This window comes from Pyrus communis, chromosome 7, assembly GCF_963583255.1.
Source record: "Pyrus communis chromosome 7, drPyrComm1.1, whole genome shotgun sequence".
Lineage (NCBI taxonomy): Eukaryota > Viridiplantae > Streptophyta > Magnoliopsida > Rosales > Rosaceae > Pyrus > Pyrus communis.
Window position 1 is genome coordinate 1,245,466 of NC_084809.1, and position 24,972 is coordinate 1,270,437.

The 24,972-nt window shown below is 36.5% G+C and overlaps 3 protein-coding genes across 5 annotated transcripts; 1 reads left to right on the forward strand and 2 right to left on the reverse strand.

Moving 5' to 3' along the window:
- Window positions 1-3,859: 3,859 nt before the first annotated feature.
- On the reverse strand, window positions 3,860-10,179 carry LOC137739316 (golgin candidate 6-like). 2 transcript variants are annotated; one of them, XM_068478871.1, is made up of 20 exons: window positions 10,054-10,141; window positions 9,878-9,944; window positions 9,751-9,806; window positions 9,501-9,628; window positions 9,354-9,406; window positions 8,943-9,089; window positions 8,749-8,822; window positions 8,584-8,653; window positions 8,286-8,339; window positions 7,895-7,990; window positions 7,400-7,450; window positions 7,217-7,303; window positions 6,998-7,111; window positions 6,839-6,910; window positions 6,313-6,495; window positions 6,089-6,192; window positions 5,852-5,900; window positions 5,705-5,770; window positions 4,827-5,579; window positions 3,860-4,708 (listed from the first exon to the last, which is right to left on the reverse strand). In XM_068478871.1, the coding sequence occupies exons 2-20, from the start codon at window positions 9,899-9,901 to the stop codon at window positions 4,166-4,168; spliced, it is 2,724 nt and encodes a 907-aa protein (XP_068334972.1). In that variant the 5' UTR covers window positions 9,902-9,944; window positions 10,054-10,141; the 3' UTR covers window positions 3,860-4,165. The 2 variants fall into 2 exon arrangements, with proteins under 2 accessions (XP_068334972.1, XP_068334971.1); XM_068478870.1 differs by having other exon boundaries at window positions 3,861-4,708; window positions 10,041-10,179.
- A 6,763-nt stretch (window positions 10,180-16,942) lies between these two features.
- On the forward strand, window positions 16,943-19,777 carry LOC137739746 (uncharacterized). Of its 2 annotated transcripts, none has more exons than XM_068479436.1 (2): window positions 16,943-17,382; window positions 18,213-19,777. In XM_068479436.1, the coding sequence occupies exons 1-2, from the start codon at window positions 17,320-17,322 to the stop codon at window positions 19,311-19,313; spliced, it is 1,164 nt and encodes a 387-aa protein (XP_068335537.1). In that variant the 5' UTR covers window positions 16,943-17,319; the 3' UTR covers window positions 19,314-19,777. The 2 variants fall into 2 exon arrangements, with proteins under 2 accessions (XP_068335537.1, XP_068335538.1); XM_068479437.1 differs by having other exon boundaries at window positions 16,945-17,382; window positions 18,216-19,777.
- Window positions 19,778-21,638: 1,861 nt separating this feature from the next.
- LOC137740372 (CRM-domain containing factor CFM9, mitochondrial-like) lies at window positions 21,639-24,893 on the reverse strand. Its single transcript, XM_068480248.1, has 4 exons — window positions 24,723-24,893; window positions 24,076-24,364; window positions 23,121-23,522; window positions 21,639-23,017 (listed from the first exon to the last, which is right to left on the reverse strand). The coding sequence occupies exons 1-4, from the start codon at window positions 24,794-24,796 to the stop codon at window positions 21,776-21,778; spliced, it is 2,007 nt and encodes a 668-aa protein (XP_068336349.1). The 5' UTR covers window positions 24,797-24,893; the 3' UTR covers window positions 21,639-21,775.
- Window positions 24,894-24,972: the final 79 nt, after the last annotated feature.

Below are 24,972 nucleotides of genomic sequence, written 5' to 3' on the forward strand. Positions count from 1 at the left end.
ACGGTGCAGTGTAGCAGCATTCTTGTTCTGTTAGCCGAGTCACGATAGGCAACACAATTAGACGGAATCTACATCAACATACGAACATGGTACACTCACAAGGATTCGACGTCAAAATGAAGTGCTGACTGTCGACTACTCATATGAATTATCGAATGTAAATAAATTCTTCGTGAAGAATGGAACGATCGACATAAGTACGGTTGCAGTAGTTGGTCGCGATGATTGCCTTGGTCATGAAGATTGTAACTTCTGCCGCAACTGATGAATATTGTTCGAGACTCTGTCCCAATCTAGCTGCATGACCCTTCGGCCTTCATTTCCAGGGGCTGCTGATGTTAACATTCTTTGCAACTAGAGTCTCATCACGGAAGCTCACTCCTTGGTCTCCACCATATCCTTCGGTGGACCTGTTGCCGGAGGACAGTCCCATTATTTGATCTTTATTTATTTGATGCAATGGTGACCTTGGTTAATCCTTGTTTCCGGTTGCTTTCACCGGCAGGGACAGTTTACGGAGGTCCACTTTCTTTGTTTTCTATCCTCCCATTGTTCTACCTAGGGTATTTTTCCTTTAAGTTGTAGGGGGACAAGCGGCCGGCTTACTCTCTTTGAGAGTTCAGGACCCGGGGAAAGGGTAGGTTGCTAGTCAACCGTTGTCGAAACCCTTGAGTGTAGTATGACTCGCCTAATTCTTTATGTAGTTTGAAGAAAAAAATTCTCAATCAGTTGTATTGCGTACCCTCTCAAGAAATGTATCAATCTAGTTTATCCATATATATATATATATATGTATGTTTATGTATATATGAACTGTGAAAAGTGAACTCTAAACTAGGTTTATTCTCTTTGTACGTTGTTTATTAAACATGAAAGCTTTCACTTTAACCATACTCTTGCAAAATGAGATCTTGAGTTTGATTTTGCTCTCATCTTTTGCATAAAAAAAAGAAAAAAAGAAAAAGAAAAAGAGAAACCACGTACATGGACATGCACGTAGTCTCGTTTCCCAAGCTTACATTGGGCTGATTTCAATTTTTATCGATCTTTATTTCTGACTATTTTTACAAGTTTGGAAACAAGAGAATAAATGGAAATCTTCAAATACATTTGAACTTTGTTTCCTTATCTTACGGTGTTCCCTATTTTTCTTTGTACATTGTCATCTCAAATACATTGAATGGTCATCAAGCACATTGTATTGGTTCACCCAAAAATGGAAAACAAAAACAAAAGGAAAAATGGAAAACAAAAATCTCACCCAAACAAGGAAAACAAAAACAAAAAGAAAAACGATGGGCAAAGAATTCGAAAACCTAAACCTAACCCTATCCCCCTCTCCTTCACCAAGCCTCCACCCTCCCTATAAATTGACCCCAAGATTGAGTGTTTGTGTACGAACGAAAAGTGAGTAGTCTTCTAGTGTGTAATATCGGGGTTAATTTAAACACAGTTCGAATGTGGAGGGTAGCTTCAGAAACTCTAGATGATGGTGAAGACGAGGCTGATGAAGAACACCTTATGATTCTCTAATATCGAATCAATGATTTACCAGAGGTATTATATAAAGGTTTTTTCAACTTTTAATATGTATCTTGGTGTCCTTACTTATTCTTGATGGTGTCCTTACTTATTCTTGATGGTGTCTTGATTTTACATTCATCCGCATGACAAAATCAACTCTTCTGGTGCAGAACTGCAGAAGAGCGAGCCGGTCGGAAAAGCTGTTCAGGTTGCACTGGTGATGCAAGAGTTGCACTTCTTGTCTCTCGGCTGTCTCAACTGTCGAGCTACAGGGACTGCAGCTGCCGCACTTGTGTCGACTTCATGCACAATGCCAAACCCTAAAAGCTCCCTACCACAGAACTCAGCATCTCCTTGCATGTTTTGGCTTAGCTAGCTGGTCCTCCTGCTTGTAAAGATAGATGATCACATAGAATTTTATTCGCTTGTGTGTGTATATATCCACACACACACATATACATAGTGCATGCAGTACTCGTAAAGATAGCGTAAACAAAAGAGTAATGCTATTTATATTATGTTTTTGTACCACATTTTCATATTACTTTAGATGATATCATTTGAATTAATCAGATTTTTAAATTTAATTCATTATTTAATAAATTAATAATTAATAAAAACTAGTTAATTAAATGATGATTGTGGTATACGAGAAGTCTTTCCCCTTCATTTCCTTAGGTTTTGCAAAATTTTCAAATGTGGTTGTCCACATCAAATGTCACTTAAATGGTATAAAAATGTGGTATAAAAACATGGTATGAACAATGTTACTTATAAACAAAATGGCCAAGTCATTGAATGAACAATGTTACTTGTAAACAAAATGGCCAAGTCATTGAATGGCTTTAGTTAACGAATAATGAAATAAATCGAAAAGTTTTTAACGTTCCCAATGCTTGATTTTCTTCACTACTGTTACCAACGTTACCTTCGAAGGGCATTAAACAAACTTTTCTCGTACCTAATTGATTGCGTTAAGCTTAATTTTCATTTAATAATTTTCTTACCTATAACTTGGGCGTTTGTTTGCCCTCACTAACTCGGACTGGACTGGACTAGACTAGTTATTAGTCTAATACTGTGTTTGTTCCATGCTGGGACTAACATTAATGAGACTAAAGGGGACTAGCATGGACAAAACCCTTCACTAAGAGGTCTTAGTGAGACCCCCCAATAACTATGGGACTAGCTAAGACTATCCTCTATTTATCGTCCTTGTCATGCTCAACGACCACTCCCGACAGACTCCTCGTCATCGCCGGTCACCTAGATCAATCATTAACTTCCCGACTCTCTTTCAGATCCATTTCACAACCAACTTTCATATAAAATATACCAAATTGAAGCTGGGAGTGACAAGATTACGATTTTACTTGAATCGAGGCCAAAATGTGGTCGAATGTGGCCGGAAAATGGCCTGGAAGTCTCGGCCTGTTTAGGCTTCTTCAAATCCATGACAAATTCGAGCATGCAAAAAATTGGATGAGGGTTGGCCAAAAAACACATCGGGAAGCCTGCAACTCGTCGGAAAAATTGGAGCTGTGAGGTTCCGTTCGAACAACGCATAGCTAGAGAGGAAGGGAGGACAGAGAAATAGAGACTGGAATCAATAAGGAGTTTGACCAGAAATGAGAAAGAGACATGAATTGAGAGGTTTGAGAGGAAAAAAAGAGGGAGAGGGTGGGACGATGAGAGAAGAGGAAAAGAGTAGGACGGAAATGGTAGGAAAAGATGGAGAAAAAGATAACATCATAATAAAATATTAATAATTTATATATTAAATAAAATAATATTAGAATTTGTTATTATCCAGCTTCTTAGTCCAATACTGAACCAAACGCTTCACTAAGTTAGTCCAGTTTAGTCTAGTCTAAGCCAATCCAGCTTAGTCCTTGAAACTAATCCAGTCCGAGATAGTCCGGCGCAAAAAACGCCCCCCAAAGTACTAAATGGAACACGAGGGTCACTAAAACATCAATAGATACGTACCGGCTCAATTTCTATGTACTTTTTCAATTGTGTGGATGATGGTGAGTTTTCTTTTTCGACATTAAGCACATGTTCACTTATAAAGAATAGATTGACATCATTTCGATTCGTTTACCAAATATAGGCAAGAGAATCATTTTACTTTTTAACTTTTTCCTGCATTTGCGTTTAATTACACGTAAAAAATGAAAAATGTGTTAAAGTTCTTTCTTGAAATCTGTAATCAAATATCTAAAAATCAAGAATTCCATTACAATCCAATTCCCTTTTCTTCTTTCTCCTATTATTTTTGATTCTCCGATTCATTTGTTTTTCCTTTCTGTCAAGTAAACAAACCCTAAATGGAATAGCTAAATCTTATAACAATTATCAATCAAACGAGTGTAAATTTGAGAAGGAAGAACGTTTAAACAAAAACAAAAAACAATAACTTACCTTAACTTGAAAACAACAGTTTGATCCACAATCCTCCTGAGTATCATTAAACAATAAACATATACTGTACAATTTCAACCAGAAATGTACACAAGCAGGAGAGCCAAAGATAAACCTCCCTCCCGTCCACGATTCATACCACACTGATGGATGATGAGGTCACGTGTGATGAAATAAACATAAAAAGGGAATAACATCACCATCACCACCATCGGCATCAGTCTTCATCCTCCTCACCGTCTCCAGGCAACCCCACGTCATCTCCAATATCTTCAAGCAGCTTGTCGACGTCCTCTCCTAACTCCAACAACCTCGTACTTAGTTTGTCCACCTTGCTTTGTTCTTGCCCGAGGCACACGAGAAGATCATTCAGTTCAGCCTCGCTCTCCTTCTGAGCTTCTTCCCTTGCCTCGGCTCTAATTGCATCCACATCGGGAAACGACGACCCTCCTCCACCATTCTTAGCTCTGACCTCCTTCTCTAGATGGAAATTCGCCTGCTCAAGACTGTTGTAAGCATCGGATAAGCTCTTCAGATCAGATTCCATCTTTCCGGCTAAGTTCTTATACATGGATGCCTCAGATTCAAGCTTGGCTTTCTCTGCCTTGAGCAACTCCAACCGTTTAGATGCTTCTTGAAAATCTCGTCTAAGTGTCTCTACCTGGACTCTATCGGAGCCTGCACCCTGCTCGGACCGGGAGCGGCCCCCACCAATCGTTGCCACATCCTCAGCCAAACTTGCATTGCGGCCAAGGAGATCCTAAAAGAAAACATATTTAATATATAATTAACATGCATACCACGGCAACGATTTATTTGGGGGTGAGTAAAACAAAGAACAACATAAAAACCAATTGGTGTACACTAAAGTTTTATACCTGTATCTCAGAGCATTGCTTCTCCACAAATGCTTTCAGCCGCTTTATATACTCTCCATCACTTTCCCCGCTTTTCTGTTCCAGTTCTGCTGGCACCACTGCCACCTTGCTCTTCGGTTGACTGTATACCTCAACGAATTTTTCTCTGATATTCACCTCCAAACTCTTAACTACGTTTAGAAATGGAGCATCAAAGATTGAGGAGAGAACCGGATGATCCTCATTTTTCTGATCAGAGAGATTGCTCTCATCAACATCTACCATACTAGCTGAGGCGGATCTGGTTAATTGTTTGTGCGGCTGAGCTGATGTTGAAGAGGTGAAAAGGAAGCTTTTCTGCATCTCCTCGAACTTCAGAAAATATGACGTGAGCCCAACTTTCTGGCTTATGGAATCAACTATAGCAAAGGCGTCCTTCCCACTTTCAACTGATTTGTTGTAGATCACACACTCTCCAAGAAGAACAGCTGCCAACCCCTTTATGTACACTGTAGCAATTGAATTGGATACCAACTCAAGCAGATAAGTGATGTGGGGACGTGAATCTAGGAAGCAATTCACTGCACTAGGGCAATCAGCTAGCCAAGTGACCAGCAATTTCAGGATAACTGGTTGAACATATGAGTTTCCGCTTGACTTTCCATCTTTGTTTTGCATGGAAGAGGCAACAGCCAAGTATTTTACCACACGGTGCATTAGAGGCTCTGGAGCACCTAGAGATGGAGTAGGTGCCTCAAGTTCAATACGCAATACCTGAAAATTGTATCAGACAATTAGAAGACTGTAAGAGTGGTCACCTTTCAACACAAACAAAAATGGGTAAATCAAAATATATTACATCAGAAGGCAGATATTAGAAGAAGAATATAACTGCTTACCCTTTCCTTGCACTGCAGATTGTCCTTCATTATATGAGAAAGAACACTAGCAGCTCTGCAGCATGTCTGCACCTCAAAATATTAGCTAATGGAACCGAGATATTCTGGTCTTTCCAAAACTCAGATGTTACTGAAGTGTTACATTACCTCAAGATCGCCATCTTTCTCGCTGAAGTTAAGACCTTGTAATAGCATGCTGCAAAAGAATCAAATCTTATAAGATCACTTAACGTAAGTAGCTTTTGCAACCTTGAGAAATGAAAAGAATAAGACGATCAAGCTTTCACTGATGCAACAAAGGTTTGATAATTCAACCAGGCTGAATAAATAACAAACAGATAATTTAGAAACATGCAGTGAAAACTGCACATACGATGAACAAACCTTCCAAAGGACATGTTCACATCCTCTTCAACAGGTGCATGAATCATGGAATGCGGTTGCGGAATCAATGTAGACGCTAACATAGTTTGGCCATCAGCATTATTCTGGTTTAAATGAGGTGAAGAAAATTTACAACAAAAGATTAGAAGTGAAAACTACACAATCAAGATGTAATTTACATTTCTTGCATACTGGATGATGAGAAGAATTTACACAATACCAACCTCACAAAAGCTCTTAAAAACATAATCTGCTGCAACAAATTCTTGTATACTGGATGTCCGCAAAATGATTCGAAGAATTGAGTTCAAAGCAGGTTCCTGAGGCCCCTCTCCAAGAAATTTGCTTGCAAGCGCATCAAGATTCTTGGGATGTCCAGCAATCAGATTACCAATGCATCGCAGTGCCTGACAAAGTGAATAAACTTAATAATTACTAATGGACTCAATGTCTACAAGGCACTATGTAAATTTCATTACAAAGTCAAACAAAACCAAATATGTGTCTTCCATTTGAAATCAGTATTCATTTTCTCATATAGCAAGCCACATAAGTTTCAGGACAAATGGCCCGGAGTTCATGTAATTAGTTCACAAGTTATCTATGGATAAGCTTGATCATATAATAGTAAGAAGGTAAGGTACTCTTTATGTCTAGCAAACGTTGATTGGTCATAAACAATATAGTAATATTGTTAGTGTTAGAGAGAGAGAGAGAGAGAGAGAGAGAGAAGGTGAAGAACTATCTTACTGAACAACGAACAGCAACAGGTGCCCACTGGCTTTCCACACCCAGCATTAGAAGATGGTCCAATACTTTTTTCTACATCCAGGAAATAAAAAGATTAGAATGATCAGATATCACCAAATTTATATTCTAGTGAGATGCTATTATAAAAGTTGAAAATACCTGAGCGAGGGTGGTTCTATTTGTTAGCTTATTTGCATCTTTTCCAGGATCAGCCTCCGAGCCTCCCATTATTAGCAAATTAACAGTTTCCAACGCACTGAGTAGATTAATTGTCTACTGGCATGGCATTTATTTTGAGGTCAACAACAAATTACCAGTAAGGGTTGTGCCATATCAAATCAGTTAACGATACAAAACAATGAATTTCGAGTATCTAACCTTTTGTTGAGTGAAACTGTAAGTACTCCCTCGTAGCTTCAAAATTGACATTAAGGGGTCAAATCCCATTGTCTCCCTCAGCAGTATCTAAAGAACACATCTTTTAATTAGAAGAAAGAAGAAACAAAATATATAAATGACAACATCACTTACAAGAATAAAAGCAACAATTAAAACAAAAACCTGATTCGATGCAGTGTTCCGAATAAGATTGTTCAACAATTCAATACAGTCCTGCAGAAGTGTATTGCATTAGAAACATTTTCAAAAGTAACTGATTTCTCAAATGGCTTTAGAGGTATTCGAAATGGGAACTTGATTTACAAAATAAAGGTTTTTTATTTTCCAGCACAAAGTGTGCCAAACAGCAACCTCCCCCATAATCAAGACAAAATAAAGTACTTTTACAACTTCTGTATAAGAACAATTGTTTGCACACTTGAAAGTGAAATAACGGTAAAACATTTCTTTTCCTATAACCATTGGTGCAAATATTGGTATAATCAGTATAATTGTAAAGCTGAATTTACCAATGAAAAAAGGCTTTTAGATTATGTTTTTTTTTTTTTCTTTAAATTGATCCAAAAATGATGCTTGACAAGTGGTTTATCAACAAAGAAGTTAAACAAGATGTATGAAACTATCAATTATCAAACAAAGTAAGTAACAAAGAATTACCTGCACAACAACACCACCATCCGAACCACCTTCCTCTTTGATGATGCTGAATATCTTTTCAAAAGCACCTTCAAAGACCACAATTTTTTGAATTTCCTGTAATCATAACAATATATAAGTTAATACAAAAGTCAAAACTTACTTTCCAGTTGTGATGGTTTAGTGATTAATAGCTTTTATGTATAACTGTTCTGTCGTACTTTTGGAGTGGATATCTTGTCCACTGGTTTGTAATTTAGTTGTTTACTGCTACAAAAGTTTGTCTTCTTTTTTTTTTACCAAAAAAAACATGTCTTTTTTTCTCGAAAAAGTAAAAAAAGCACACTTATCATTGTAGGTTCGCCAAATATAAATTAAATAAAAAAATAAGACAAGGGATTGAAAACCTCACCTCAGCTTCGCGAGTCAAATAAGTAAGAAGTAATAAGGCCTCATTTCGTATAACCTAGAAGGCAATCACAACAGTTTCGTATGATTGAACATAGAGGAAAGATGGATACAAATATACAATTATATTTGAATAACTAATATTTTGACAAAGCTTTCAATAGCAGTCCCCTGATATAGAGGTGACAGAGCATTAAACGTGAATTTTAGAAAGATCACATTTAAAAACTAAACTGTAGCATAACATGTTGATAATAGAGTTAAATGCAAAAAATGATAAAACATCATTCAAAAAATTGTACCTCACGATCCATAAGCATATCCATTAAGCGAGTTATACCACGAGGTATGGTCAGAATGGCTTCCTGTAACCTGAAAGAAAGACCTCAGAAGAAAATCTTTCTAAACCAACTAAAATAATCCAAATTTTTTAGATAAATGAGATTGAAAATAGCTTAAATTAATACCTATTTCGAGAATTTGTCAGAAGAGCTGTCAAAAGTTGAAGAGTGTAATATCGTACATAGAAATCCTCCTCTGACTGTGAAAACAACAAAATTAAAAATTAGATATATACAATTGTGAAAATACATGCATGAATCTAGCAGCTTGAAATCAAATGACTATCAGTATTTTCTGAATATAACTAGAGAATTCTCACCAACAAACTTAGAAGAAGTGAAATGCTGTCTGCTTCTCTGGAAAGCAAATCAGTGTTCATTATAGCTGGTTGAATCTCAATCTTTGGTCCTTTTGCTTGGTCAATAGGAGTCAAGGCACTTACAAGAGTTTCTAGGGCACCTCGGACCTGCATTTGTGGAATAAATAAGTTAGTGTCTTTATCCATGAATATGTATTGAAAGAAAGCATCACATTTGATGTAAGATTCACAAAAATCACAAAGAGACATAATAATCACAATTGAATTTTTGAAAACCAAAGAATGCACTATATTGGAAACAACAAAGCTCACATCCCAAGTTCACTTATTTTCACCATGATAAGTTGATAACCCATAAAATAAACAATAAGATTATAGGAAACATAAAAAAGAAGAAGAAATGTTAGCAACCATTTCAACATCATCCCGTTCTTCCTTTAATATGCCCATCATAACAGGGAATCCTGCAGGAAAAAATGAACAAAATAATGTCACATACATGCCAAGCATAAAACGAGCGAACAAAACCAAAGTTGTACACAAGAGAGAAGCAATCACCCATTGCTCCAAATGCTAGTTGGGCAGCAGAGCTTTCTGCCACAACGGACTGAAGCTCGAGCATAGCAGTCCTCCTGTCTTCTGCCAGTTTACCATTGCTTATACAGTCGAGCAAACGCTCGATATAGCTAAATACATATCGAAAACAATGGCAGAGTAGATTGGTCACATACCATGAAACAATCATAAGCATAAATTGAAAGTAGGCAATTGGGCACGGAATGTGATGAATGTAGAAGGAGAAAAGTACCTATCTTCATTAGAAGAACCCGATTTCTCGTTGCCGAAAACGAGCCCTACAACTCCCTGCACGAGAAGCCATAAGATTCCAATTGAGTTTGCAAGAGAGAGAGAGAGAGAAAGAGAGAGAGAGTCACCTTGTAACCAGAGACCAAATCCATTTTTTTCTGATTTCCCAGGTCGCAACTTCACTCAAGAGAAATCCTGAAACCAAAAAATCAAAGAAAATTCAGTCAAAATTCAGGACGAAATTTCAATTGGAAAAGCCCCAAATTGGAAGCAACAAAGATTGAAACTTGCCTGCTCCAGAGACCTTGAGAGGCTGAGTCTGCGATGGAGTATTCGATCAAATTTCAAGAGGACCTTCGACTTCTCTCTCTAAAACGCAGCAGCGCACACAGCTAAGTTTGCTAACACTTTTCTCTCTCTAAAACGAAGAAGACGAAGATTAATTACAGCTGGCAATTTACGTTTTCAGAAGGGTTTCGGGTTTTCGGGTTGCTGGGCCTTCGAGCCCCGTTGCTAATACCAATCTGTGTGGTTTGGCAAAGAGACTTTTGGATTTATAAAAACCAGGCCCACTAAGAAGTAGATTTGGCCCAGCCCAATATTGGGTTTGGGCTATACAATGCTTTGCTCTTCTCAAAGCAGAAGATTTTAGTGGTGGGTTTTGCATCGTAAAATTCTAATTTTAAGGTTTGCATGTCGGACCAGAATAAAGCATTTTCACAAAAAATTGCAACCCCGCCAATCGAGCTTAAGAGATACCACATGTGGTCCGAATGTTCTTTTCTATTTATACCTCTTATTGGTATATAGCGTTCGTAATTCTCGTGATATATACTTAGCGAACTTCAAAAGAATCTCCATTGATTATAGTCTTCGCAGCGTAATTGCTTACTTGAGGAAATAATGTTGCACAAAATTAGACTGATTTTGGAACAACGTAAAGTTTCAAGGTATGATCTTCTCAAAGTTACTTCAGTTACTAAGTGTAGGTAACATGTAAAGAGATAAAGATAAAGATAAAGAAGCAAACACAAGATGTATGTGGTTCACCTTAAGTTGTGTTACGTCTACGAGAGTAAAGGAGTTCTCGTTAATAATGTAGAGATTACATAATACAACACTTCAAGCATAATTATAATTAGTGAGTTCTAATTATGGATTAAGTAGAATAATAGTTGGCAATTAATTATAGGAAAATGGTCTCCCCTTATAGTTGATGTGAGACTCTAGGAGTTTTATTCTGATGTTGACACGTGTCACGTTGTGATGGTCTCATACTTGGAGAGAAACTCTTGTGCTTCAGTAGAGTGCCTCAATACGAATCCTTCAATAGGTCTTTAAAGGTATGAAGTTGGCTGGTACTTAGTAATTTTGGGATTTGTGAAGTATGGTACAAACAGATAGGAAAGTTTCTCTCCAAATTTTGATTCACTATGAATCTCTATGTTCAGAGCTCTCGGACCAATAGATCCAAGTTGTTCAAAAGAGAGAGAGAAAAAGATCCAAGGATTTTTTGGATTTTTGTGAAGTGAGTAAGTCGATAGGCTAATAGGAGCCATATAATTAAAATTGCATGGTCCGAATCTCTTGATCGACTGGCATCAAATGGGAATGAATCTCTTGATCCGCAAGCACGGTAGGTTCAACTTATTATTTAATTAGGCCATGTCTTTTACGTTGTGAATTTAAATATATAAAAAAAGGCAATAAAGGTCAAAAGATTGGGAAATGAATCCCCGCGCCGTGGACGATGTGCTCTATGCATCTGCTGTGTTGCGCCATGGAGGTGGATCCAAACAAGCCCTTCCAAATATGGCAGGTAGTGAAAGGTTATCTCCTAGTAAAGGTCTAAATTTGAAAGTCATTCGGTGGGATGCCTAAACAATCTCATCACCCTTTTTGGGTGTGCGGGTTTTGAAACTTCCACTTGGCGTTCACACCCCAAAAGTATTAAGAATTTCATCAACCTTGCAAAGTGCAAAACCTAAAATTCCTACATGTGGGTAGTCAATATACCAATACAAACCTGTCGAAGAGTCGTGTGTAAGTATCAATTGTTCGAGTTAACTAACGGTCGTTTGGTGATCATTGTGTTTTATTTTTTAACTGAAATCTTATTTGCTGACTACTTTTAATTTTCATTTTTTTTAAAAGTGAAAACTAAAAATTGAAAGCAAATTTGTTATTAAACAACCTTTTAAGTTTAAAAGAATGTTACAGTAAGTCGCACACACATACTTATTGAATGTGACATTAATGTACAACTATAGTTGTTTCACATGAACATGTTACTGTCAGTTTGTATGCGAATGACTAAAGTTAACACTGGTTGAAATTAAGTTAAGGAGAAATGCTATGGGAACTCTCTCGAAAGTACGACTCTCTGTCATCTCATGTTTTTCACACAATATTTTATAATGTTAACACAAAAATTAACCTTTCATTTGTAAAGATAAAAGAAAATATGTAAATAGCACATTCGCCATTTATCAGATGCAGCGATGCTCTTGCATCAGATGATTAAGAATATGGCGTGGAAAAAGCAACAAATTTCGATATTTCCAAATACATCTGCATAGAACTTTCTAGGAATCTTCGTATTACAAAATAAAAACCTAGTGTCACAATTCCCAGTCCCATTCGAATTTGTGCTGTCAATTTCACCAAGACACGTCTTTCTATTTGTCCACGTATTTCCCCTTCTTATTTGTTTCCTCCTTTTTTTGCCCAAAAATATAAATATTTACATAAATTCACTGTTTTTTCCTTTTTGCTGCAAATCCAAATTCAATGTTATAAAGCTGGTGGATACATTTATCCCATAAAAAAAAAATTATAAAGTTGATTTCTCTTTCCATCTATTATTCTTTTGGATCGTGAATCTCTTTTTTTATTTTTTTTATTTTTTTATAACGATTGAGTCTCTAAATTTGATTATGAGAATAATTGAGATGTAGAGAAATGCAGGTAAATGCACGAAGCCAAAATGTAAAGACTCATAATCCTATTCTCTTTCGCATCCATTAGTTGCAACTCAATATGTTGATATGTATTTGTTTATCTTTAGGACAAAGTGATACTTTAATCCAGCCTCTTTTACGAATGATTACTAAACCCGAAGTTAGATACAAGTGGGATAGATACACTTTTATGACCAACTGATTTAACCAGCTTACGTCTTGTATTTCATTAAAACTTGAAACATGTTCAAATTGTCATTTTGCTACTAACATTAGAAACCCTTGTACACGTAGTTATCTCCGATTAGTTCAACATGATAAATAATTGTTGCAAGCTGTGGTAATTCACCATGGTGGCATAACTCTTTTGTAAGTATACATAACTCTAACACAATTTATGACAATGTTCAACTTTTTTATATAGAAATTTTAATTAATTGTCTATCATTACAAATGATTATGATCTCAATAAATTTCAACTTGAGTATGAAATTGTTGAATGCATTACCGTAACGAACTAACTTTATCACAATTGTGCAAAAAATCTCCTAAGTTATAGAATCCACGTCATCGTCACTTTCAAGAGATTTGCACGACGTGAGAAAGGAATATAATGCATGGATCTATCCAAACGTACGTGTTCTTTACTTCTTAGCAAAAATAATTCAAAAGTAAGGCATGAATTCTTATTCTTCAACACCCAATCAAGACAGCACACGCATAACATAATGTTTATAACAACAACAACAACAACAACAACAAAAAAAAAAAAAAAAAAAAATCAACCAATTTTTTTTTTTTTTGATGCACTCAAAATACCATAACGTGACATTATTATTCTATTTAAATTATAACATGTGAATTTTTTTATTAATATATCATAGAAATATGACAGATCAATCATAGTCTCCACCTTTATAGCATATTTTTAGAAAACAAAAAATAGGGATAAGCTCGTGGCTTTGTCATAACAGCCCACTTTTAAAATACAAATGTAAATCACTACCGTGTGATTCATCAGTACCAATAATCAAATCTAAAACGTACCGTTTAAAATACGAACTTGAAATTAATCTTTAACACTATGTCACTCCGTGGTGGTTCACCTTTATAACAAATTGAATAATACACAACCTAACTTGTATTCTCGATCCCACTAAAATTTTCTCGAATTTGATAGGAGCGGGATTCCCATCACATGTGAAGTGAACTTAGCTATCAAAAATTTTGTTCCAAAACTTCACAAATTACGTGTATCAGGTGGCAGATAATGTCTACTTACAACACGTAGCATATTTACATGAAGAAAATAATGAGAATATTTATATTTATATTTTGTGATCCTTATAACATGCATGTATTCCCACGAAGCTTTTTCTTTGTTAATTTGTTCTTCTCTTTCTGTGGTGAGCATTAAGCTTTTTCTATAGTTAATCTCTATCATTGAATCTTAAACTATTGATTGGTGACTATTCATGATCCATGGTCACCAATACATCAATATATTTTTACGTCGATTTATACTAGTTATGTTATTGTAGTAGAGGTTCAGGGGCGGAACCACATTTGGACGTTAAGTTCTAGTCCTACTCTTGTACATAATTACAATCAGTGATCATACCTGATTCTGACCGATTTTTCTCTGATAATAAATGATATAAACCAACATAGTTTAGCTGTACTTGTGGATTAATCATAAGTCAATAGAAGGTCGTGAGCAATTGACAATGCTCACATCCTTTATCATTCAATTTATTGGATGGAATCACGACTTGTCATTTCAAATAAGGAAAAAGCCTAAGTATTTGAAAGACTCAATGGATGAAATCCAAAAAGGTGAGCAAATCAAATTGGGAAAATTGTCCTTCAATGTGTATCAATTATGTAAGCTTAATTTACGGAGAGTTTTCTATTAAAATGTTAAATCATACACATTTTCATTCATGTAAACAAGTAGAGGGTGATATTTATTTCTAAAATTTAATAATTAACTTTACCAATAAGATATTCTTACCTACTTCAAACAATCTCAACAAAAAAGGAAAAAAAAAAAAACCCTCATTAATTTGCTCCTTTAAATATAAAAAGTTGGAGAAAAAGAGAATTACATTCAAGTTTGAATATCTCTATCTTCAATTTACTGGTAGAAAAAATAACTTAAACAACTGTTTTCTTTACACAAAAAATATTATGAATAAAAGTAGGGTTAAGTCTAGATAATTACTTTATTTTTAAGGGTGATTCCAAATTAGTTCTAACATTTTAAAACATTGCAAATAACTACCTAAAGTTTTGAAAAATCAACATTTATTAGGTTCACTAGTTTTCAGTGATGTCATAGACAAATATTAAGCGTGTTTTAACTCTCAAATCATCTATGAAAATTTGAATCTCTAAATTGACATGATGTAGCTAAGCAAATTTATGGCTTAACTTGACTAAAATGGGTCAATTTGGAGGATTAAAAATTCAAAAAGGTCTATTAGTGAAAACCAACTTTAGTATTTGTCCATGTCATAATTTGACGCTAGTAACGTCTTCAGTTACTGTTAATAAAGTCTCCGATAACCTAAGTAAACGTCTAATTTTCAAAACATTAGAGAGCTATTCATAATATTTTAAAAAGTTGAGACTAATTTAAAATTATCATAAAAGTTAAGAGCGCGGGACTACTAATAGGTGCATTGACTAAGTCAAAACGGCGTGGGGGATAACCTCCGCCGAAAAATCACATACGATAATAAGAGAGTGTTAATTTACCATTCTATCCCCCACCGCGTGGAAACCCATGAAAACCAACAGGCAACAGCGATTGAAGTCACTGAGATGTCAACGCCAAACTTGGAAACACCGCGTATTAACATTAACAAGACGAAATCAATCAACGGCTCCTGTATTATGTTCGCAACTGCCATGATTACAAATTGCATTGGATAATACTCATGTTCCTCCATCATCTGCCGTTCAATCGCAAAGGATAATACCATGAGCATATCTTCACCAAATAATTACAGCACTTTAAGACGTAAACGTAATTATATTGGTTACATCAAATGTACTCTTTTATATATTCGAGTTTGAATCAGTATTTCAAATAGAATGTTTTTTATATAGAAAAAATACATAAAAAATTTACAATAAATAAATGTAAACTTTGATGCAAACGATAATTATACATCATGGCCTACTAATCAAATTTGTGATACAATAGGTATAAACTCATCATGACTTAAGTATTATCTCATTCAACGGACCGAGAAATATAGAATTAATTCCAGTTTATCTACTTCTATCTATGGGAGAGAGGTGGGGGGGGGGGACAAAAGTTTGTATTCATTTACAAAAATTTTGTACACTGCAAGAAGCTCCGTTTTTTTTATTAATAGGAGTTTTGATAATACTCTGTTGGATCCTAACCCAATTCATATCTTTACTATTGTTGATTCATATAATTAGGCAAGAAAATGAGATATTAATTAGTCATGATTAGTGTTTAAAATATAAATATGCAAATTTATGAAAATATCGATGAAAATATTGATATCGATTGTTTTTTATGAAAATTATGAAAATTTATAACGGGGTGGATATATCAGCTCATTTAAATTAGTCATAATTAAAGACAAATTTCTCAAAAGTGCAAAATTATGTAGTGAATCAACAAATATAGTCGATATTTTCTATATCTTGCCGATACATCACCTCCTTTACATATCGTTTCTTGATTTTTTAGAATATTTCTATGAAAATATGGGATGAGGATCCTGTCTGGATCCGCATTTTGCAGATATTAGGGATCCTCACACCTTAATCGTTCATCGTATATTGTATGACCAATTTTCGTTAGATACTATTTATGTTTAATTTTAAATAAAAAAATTCAAACAATTTTTTCATCACACGATGTTCGATAAATTGTTAAAATGTGAGGGTTCCTACAATTTGGATTAGGATGGGATTCAAATCCGAAAATATGGACAATGTGAGGATCCCTAGAGTGTTAAATACTCGTGACCTAAATATTATCTTATCCAAACGAGAAGTTAGATGGTGATACCTAAATATTATCTCACACAACAGAAGGCGGGATTACGGACCTTGTGGGCTGTAACACCCTAACCCAACCCAGTAATTGTGGAAATTAAATTTTTATTTTTTATTTTTTATTTTTCTGGTTAATTTAAGAAGGTGAGATTTTATTATTTATATACGGTTTTCATTTATTTCTCTATCTCTGTCACTTCCAGTTTTTGGAATAGGAGGAGGGTGTGTCTGGCCAGAGAGCGAAAAAACTACCAAACGGCTATAATTGGCGTTACAGATTTTCAGTGGACGAGATAGACAGAGAACGTACAGAGGAGAGAGAGAGAGAGAGAGAGAGAGAGAGAAGAGAGAGAGAGAAGAGAGAGAGAGCGAGCGGAGAGAGAGGGGTTCTATTAAAGATCGTTGCCTTTTCTTTCCCTTTTGCCGAATTTTCCCTAAAAAAATTTGGCCTTCTGGGTTCGATTTGGGTCGCGAGGATCTGACGCTGCAGAGTTTGTGAGAGAGACGGCGAGGCTTCTGGAACGAAGGGCTTATTGGGCATTTCCTGTTTTCCTTCAATTTTCGCCATGGCTGATGTGTATTACAGTTCGAAGAAGACTGACGATGTTTGCGACGACGTTTGTGGCCAGGTATTTTCATTTTTTAAAGTCTCGAATTCGATTTTGGGTATTTATAAATCCTCCCATTTTCTCTGTTTGAAGTTAAAGTTTGGATTTTTAGTATATTTGGCAATGGAGGTGTTGGGTTTTCAATTTCGTGCGATTGGGATTGTTTGAGCGGTTTTTAATTCACAAAAATGGATTTGTATTTTTATAAATTTTAATCTTCAATTTCCCAGTAATAAAACTATGATTTTTTTAATTAGTGGGTTCATTTTATTTTTATAATTGTTTTGCGGCGTTGAAATTAAAGCTGTGGAATTTGTATTTGAGGCGTTTAATTTAATTTGTGATTAAGGGGATTGATTAATTATTACGGGATTACTTAAGAGGTTTTAGATATTCACTTGATTTTTGGTAATTATCTTCGTTTTTCCATTTTATGTTCTTGTGAAAAAAAAATTGTAGGATAAAAGAATATGGGCTGGATTGGAAGTGCTTTGGAAATGGATGAAAGCGGTATTGGTGGTGCAATTGTTTTGGAACCAATCTTGGTAAAAATGCAAGTGAATCTGGAAAAGCTAAGTGCTTCTTGTGGAAGCACTCTATTTTGGACCCAAAAATATCTTCACTAAAAAACTTTCAGTCATTTTAAAAACGCTTTCGAACGAGCCTTATATAAACGTTGTAAACCAAGTGCTAATTTGTATGAGGGTTTAAATTGCATTTGAAGGACTTTTTATTTAATGTTTATGGTTGATGTTCGTGTTCTATAATTGCTTTACTGCATCCACAAAGTTAATAGATTTTTTAGTATATGGAATCCGGGTATCTTAGAAAGTTTTCGATTTCATGCACAGCAGGGATCAGAAGCAGCGTTGAGCATGTCTAGACTGCGATGCATTTTGCGGGGCTTGGATTTGAAGACTTACATTTTCCTGTTTGCGGTTGTTCCATTAGGCGTATTTGCAATATTTTTACATGGGCAGAAGATCTCGTATTTCCTAAGACCTCTTTGGGAAAAACCTCCGAAGCCCTTCATTGATATCCCACACTACTATAATCAGAATGTGTCAATGGAGACTCTTTGCAGGCTTCACGGATGGAAGATTCGTGAATCACCTAGACGAGTCTATGATGCAGTTCTTTTCAGCAATGAAGTAGACATGCTTACAATCCGATGGAATGAATTGTATCCTTTCGTGACACAGTTTGTTCTCCTCGAATCAAACTCAACATTTACTGGCTTGCCAAAGCCATTGCTTTTTGGAAGAAACCGGGACAAGTTCAAGTTTGTTGAAAACCGGCTTACATATGTTACAACAGGAGGAAGATTTCAGAAAGGTGAAAACCCATTCTATGAGGAGGCGTATCAGAGAGTGGCACTTGACCAGCTTCTTAGAGTTGCTGGTATAGAAGATGATGACCTGCTGATCATGTCCGATGTTGATGAGATTCCTAGCGCCCACACAATTGATCTCTTGAGGTGGTGTGATGACACCCCGCCTGTTGTTCATCTTGGGCTGAGGAATTACTTGTACTCTTTTGAGTATTACGTAGATGACAAGAGCTGGAGAGCATCCGTTCACAGGTATCAGACTGGTAATACTACCTATGCACACTTCAGACAGAGCGACTACCTTTTGCCAGATTCAGGTTGGCATTGCAGCTTTTGTTTCCGCCATATCAACGAGTTCATATTCAAGATGAAAGCTTACAGCCACAATGATCGGGTGAGGTTCTCTCATTATCTGAACCCTAAAAGGATCCAGGATGTAATATGTAAAGGGGCTGATCTATTCGACATGCTTCCTGAGGAGTACACATTCAAGGAGATTATCGGAAAGATGGGACCTATTCCTAGATCTCATTCAGCCGTTCATCTCCCTGCATATTTGTTGAACAATGCTGAGAAGTACAAATACCTATTGCCTGGAAACTGCAAGAGGGAAAATGGCTAAAGTCTTGAAGATGAAGGTGCCTGTTCAATCGTTTGGCCAGGCAAATTGTTGATTAAACTCTCGTGAATATGACCATATCACTCTCCGAAAGATTCTAGGTCATTCTCCTTGGAGTAACTGGGAAGAACAGGGATGGCATCCTACAAATTACCGCGAGATTATGTACATTTCCTTTTTCTTAGGCTTCTTCTCTTGTGGATGGCGTATCAATTTTCGAGTGGGGATTTTTCTATGAGTGGAAGCTTTTGGTGAGCTTATGTACCCACCTCTTGTTGATATAGCTTAGTCCCATATGCATCAGAGTCACCGACATTTCCCAGGATTTTCTTTGATGGGAATTGTTATTTCTTAGACTAATTTATATTTCGCCATCTGATTTCTCTTGGATTTTCAATTGTCCGCTCTTTTTACGTACGATTGCTACGCAGGTTTACCATTCTAATTTACTGTATTTTCTTTGTTTTCCCTTCGATGCGGTTTCACTTACCGGCACTGACGTGAACTTTTCCGGTTGCTCATAAAATCTAGAAAATACAGTTTACTTGGTTGATTGCTTGTAAATTCTATGTGGAGCTTGGTTTGTTCAGGGCGCCCCGCAACTTAATATGTGCTTTGAGTCATATTTTGCTCATCTGTTGTCATCTGGTGCTGCGGACTGCTGAATGAGTCAATTTTTTGTTCTTCCATTGTGTTGCGTTAAGATATTTCTATGAGGCCGACATGGATTATGTGTTTATGACGGTGATGGCAGTGTGGAGGTCAAAATTTCACTCGTAGGTTGGAGATGGTTTAGAATATTATGAAGCGAATCCTTTGTATAGAGCAAAGAACTTCCATGGGCTAACACAAAAACTGTCCGCTAAAATTGAAATTTTAATCCTCATACGACAGGAAATTCTTACATGTTATCGAAATTATGTAAAAAGACGAGTGAGAGAGAATGAGGTGAATATATCTCCGGTTACGCTGTGACAAAAGAGGCTGGCAACTCACTTCCTTGGTCAAGCAATTTATATCAAACACTAATGGTTGGTTCCCAGAACATGTGTGGAGGCTGGGAAGAAATCTATTCAGTGACTCCTCTCATTTTTAATGAAAAATCAATTGTCTTATCCACAAATTACCCTCCCAAACAAGCATGGGCAAAATACTCACACCCACAATCTCTTTTAGGTAATTGGAGCACATGGTGGTTGAGCAGTCATAAGATGAGTATGGACATATAGTGCTTTGCTGCAGTGGAGGAAAGTAATGATGTCTATGCAGCCTGATACGGATTGATTTTCACCGATCTCTCTTCTCTCCAACAACTATTAATTTAACCCATTAATGCTATCGTTTTTGCGATAAAGAATTTGTAACTCAAGTAATTAAAACATTTGTCTCTACACCTGAGATATTATGTTCGATTCCCTGCAAAGACGTACTCATGCTTTGAGCTATAGCTCAGCCCAAACTTCTTTTTTCTCTTATAAAAATAACATATATCATGAAGGCTTTATCCTAGTTTAGAATTTAACATATCTCACTCCTTGCTTATTCAAATTTACTCATTCGTCGAATTTTCTAGTAGGTTTCTATGCAAAGTAAATTTAGTCACATTCTTTATGAAATCCTAATTTCGTCTCTCTTTTTCCCTCCCCAGTATTGCTTGAAGCAAAAACTAATCTTAGTTTGCCAAATCAGAATTCCAAAGACTTTGGCGTTTCGAAAATATAGGTTGTATTTGTTGAACCAAAAACAGAAGAAAATAGCAGATTAAAAACTAAACACAACGCTGTAAACATGGACTGAGGACCTAGTTCCAAATACTTACTTACAAATGTTCTTTCGACTTTAAATCAATCTTCCAAAGTGGCCGGACCCACGGAATGTGTTAGTGGATCATTAGTGCACGTTGACTCGACTTGGTCATTTGGCAAAGTCAACATTTTCATTATTATTAATCATCACAGGATGCCCCACTCGTCGATGATAAAATTCAAACCCGTATTTCATATGATACATCTTATGTCAATTCCTAGAGCAGGTAAATAGCATAGTTATGGCCAGAAAGAGGTTGAAATGTGTCTGCGAATCTTCTCGACCTTTTAAAGAGTAGATCACTGTAATGAAGCCATAAACTAGTCCTTTTTTTTTTTTTTTTTTTTAAAGAAAACATTTTCATTGTTAATAAACGCATCAATTTCTTTTGGGAATTCTTCCTTTTTAATAATATATATATATATATATATATATATATATGTTGAACTTAAATTTTTATTAAATAATTAAAAAAAAAATATATATATATATATATATATATATATATATATATATGTTGAACTTAAATTTTTATTAAATAATTAAAAAAAATAAAATGTAGACATAATATATGGTTTGGGTCCTACAGCCACTTTCCAATGGACTTCTTACAAAAACAGGCCGAGCCATTTCAGGTCTTGGGCTTCAAATGCAAAGCCCTAATCACTGTCCCAATCCTCATCCAAGTCTTTTCTTGTTCTTGTGCTTTTATTACCATTTCCGTTCTTCTCTTCCCTCCTAACTTGATAATCCTCTTCGTCGCTGCTGTTGTAATCGAATCTCCCTGCCTTCGATGCTCCTGAGTCGCTGGCAGCGTTTAATTCCCATATTTCGTTTTCAGAATCACCGGAGATATCCTCGGACTTGACATCCTCCTCAACTGGCTTTCTTCTTGTGCTAACATCAGCATTTCTTTTGAAATATTCACTGTTGCCCCTGCCAATCCTATCATGTTTCCCCTTTGCAACTCTTGATGCCTCAAACTTGCCACAAGCTTTGTTGGAATAATCAGTGTTACTTTCGGAATCATTTACCTGCTCCTTTCCTCCTTTCAAATACATTAAGTCCTCTTCTTCATCACTGCTACTTCGGAAATCATAGTTCGCAGCTCTGGATGCTGTTGAGTCATGTTCTTCCTCAGAATCGGATTTCCACATTGCAGTATCGAGATCGCTCAGCACATTTTCTGATTCACTGCCATCGTCCACCATAATCTTTCTATTATTAGCTTCGGAATTTCTGTACAAGCGTCCATCATTCTTGGCCCTTCCAATCCCATCCTGCCTCCCCCTGTCTCTTGGAGATATCTTGAAGTTCTCAGGCATTCCATCAGAATCATCAGCATCACTGTCAAGAACACTAGCGCCCATAACATTATTAGAACGCCATTCCTCATCATCATCTTTGGAATCACCATTTGGCCTCTGCTTGCCATGTGTATGCCTCCAGTCCCTTGCCCTTGGGATCTCATCATCAGAATCGTCATTTTCAGGTTCTTCAGATCTCCTGTATCTCCCACCATACTCTTCTCTGTTCCAATACCTCATTCTGGTGAACTCCTCTTTCTCAGCTGCTTCCTCCGCAGCCCACTCTCGTTCTGCTGCTTCCTCAATTTCAGCTATGAATTTGTCCAACTCCTCCTCCTCTTCCTCATCAGGAGGCTCTGGATGTTTCAATTTATTATCAGGCTCTGCTACTGACGGTTTGTCTCCTTGGAAGACATAAGGACTTCCGTCCTTCTGATCAATTGCATTAAAGAATGAGGAAGCTACTCTCTGGATGCTTGCAATGGCAACTGGATCCTCAGGGTTAACACCACTTCGACGGAGCTGCTGTTCTATCTTCTTTATGTTTAGCTTCTGAGATTCAAGGGCTTGTTCAAATCTTGCCTTGAATAATGCCTGCATGTAAAGATACAGAGTTAACAGTCTGTGTAAATTGTTTTGGATTAATGCAAGCCAAAACAATTGAATATTAGAATGGGGCACACTTATGTTTACTCACCTTCCTTTTAGTAAGGGTATTGAAAGGTATTAAATTTTTGGGCTGCCGGTAATTTCTTCCGCGAAACATGATGATTGTTTTGGTATTATGGATGTTCACCACTATACCACCACTCAGTCTTGCAAGCATAGTGGCCATTTCCTTGATCTTTTCTTTGGGGAAGTTATCACAGCAAACTTGTACAGTCTCGTGAAACTTCCAATGTAGATGCATATTCTGTACAACTCCTCCAAAGACCCCACGAACACCAACAGGAACATAATTTTTGTTTTTGAAGCCAATCTTCTTCAATGCCTGAAGTTGCTCAAGGGTTAATAGCTCAGGATCATGACGGGGTGTTGGCAGATCTGGAAGCTCGTATTTTTTCAGCTTTTGTAGTAGCAATGCTACTTTTCTCTTGGCCTGAATAAGTCAGATATTCGAAATGGTTATCTGATGAATTTAATACGTCAAAAAGAAGACATTGTAGGCCAGGAATACAGGAGGGAAATCTTCAATACTACTTAAAGAAACAAAATTGTGGAAGTAATCCTTCCTGAAAGTCAATCTTAAGGAGACATGCGTCGTAAAAATAGTATTTTCGAGTAATTACAAAATCCCTACTGAAGCATTTGACATCAAATTTGCTAAAAGTAAGAATATTTTGACTCTTGTTTACTTAGCCTAAGCTCTGCTGCTTATTAATTCAACTAAGAGTGTTGCGCCCATCTTAACATCCTAAGGTTTTCAAAATAGTATTCAGAATACTATCAGCTATAAAGCTTGAGATATTTGGCAAGACGTCATTGTTTCATTTAGCTTATGAAGAGAACCTGTCAATCACAGGCCTACTTGCATTTCTCTATTAGCAATACTTTCACCAATTTGTGTGACCATTGCAAAGCAGCACAGATAGAAGTTGGAAACTGGGTATCATTAAGAAGCTAGCAGCTGCAAAGCAGAAGTTGAAACATACTCTTTTGAGGTTGTAAATGAGCCTCTCATTTTCGGTCATCAGCTTCTTTTGAAGCTTTTTCGCTCTGCGAACCTCTCTTAGAGTCTTACCAGACTCCTTTTGCATCCGCTTAGCGACTTTGCTCCTCATGCTACTACTCCCTCTAGATGTCGACATTGACCTAGACCACCCATCGAAGGGATTGGCTGGTCTAGATGAAGAAGAGTAACAATCTTCACTCGGTTTACTTGGCTGAACTGCATTGCTCGATAAAACCTTGGCCGAGACATCTCTTAACAACAAGGCATTTCTGTAAACAAATTCAAAAGATAAACCAAATAAGCACTAAAACAAAGCATTCAAATTTTCGATTTTATAACAAATACGATATCGCCCAACTAAAAAAGACTTGCTCTTTCCACTTGAAAACCACCTTGAGTAAATGGGTAAAACCAGATAAATGATACGGAGGTAGAAATTCTGTTTGGTTGCTGAGAAAATGTCACTAAATGAAATGAAAAAAAGCAGAAATTCGCAGCATAGATGTTTCATATCTAAATCATGTAGACAGAGGATCAGACTAGATTGTACGCAACTATCAGCCACTTTCAAAGCAACCAAACAGCGGGTAATTGAGAGAGAGAGAGAGAGAGAGAGAGAGAGAGTACTTGTGGGAATTGAATTGGAGGAGAGAAGAGACGGACTTGAAGCAATGCCTGTTGAGCTTCCTCGCAGCGAACATTGATGGCTTCAATCGAACGGCGACGGGCCTCAATCGCGAATCGAGTGCTTTGCTCTGTTCATTCCCTTCTTCTTCCCCACTTCAATGGCGACTGAGATTTTTCAGGGTTTTAGGTTTTGGGTTTGGGATTTGGGGGTCTGTTTTGACTAAATTGGGTCTCTTTGCCCGGCTTATTT

Excerpts from the sequence above, each read along its gene's own strand:
- LOC137739316 (XM_068478871.1), bottom strand. The coding sequence starts at position 9,901 with ATGGATTTGGTCTCTGGTTACAAG. Across the intron at positions 6,193-6,312 it reads TTTTTAAGAGCTTTTGTGAG|AATAATGCTGATGGCCAAAC; the intron begins GTTGGTATTGTG and ends CATTTAAACCAG. Across the intron at positions 5,580-5,704 it reads ATCTGCAGTGCAAGGAAAGG|GTATTGCGTATTGAACTTGA; the intron begins GTAAGCAGTTAT and ends TACAATTTTCAG.
- LOC137739746 (XM_068479436.1), top strand. The coding sequence starts at position 17,320 with ATGGCTGATGTGTATTACAGTTCGAAGAAGACTGACGATGTTTGCGAC. Across the intron at positions 17,383-18,212 it reads GCGACGACGTTTGTGGCCAG|CAGGGATCAGAAGCAGCGTT; the intron begins GTATTTTCATTT and ends TTTCATGCACAG.
- LOC137740372 (XM_068480248.1), bottom strand. The coding sequence starts at position 24,796 with ATGTTCGCTGCGAGGAAGCTCAACAGGCATTGCTTCAAGTCCGTCTCT. Across the intron at positions 23,523-24,075 it reads TCATTTACAACCTCAAAAGA|GCCAAGAGAAAAGTAGCATT; the intron begins GTATGTTTCAAC and ends TGACTTATTCAG. Across the intron at positions 23,018-23,120 it reads ATACCCTTACTAAAAGGAAG|GCATTATTCAAGGCAAGATT; the intron begins GTGAGTAAACAT and ends CTTTACATGCAG.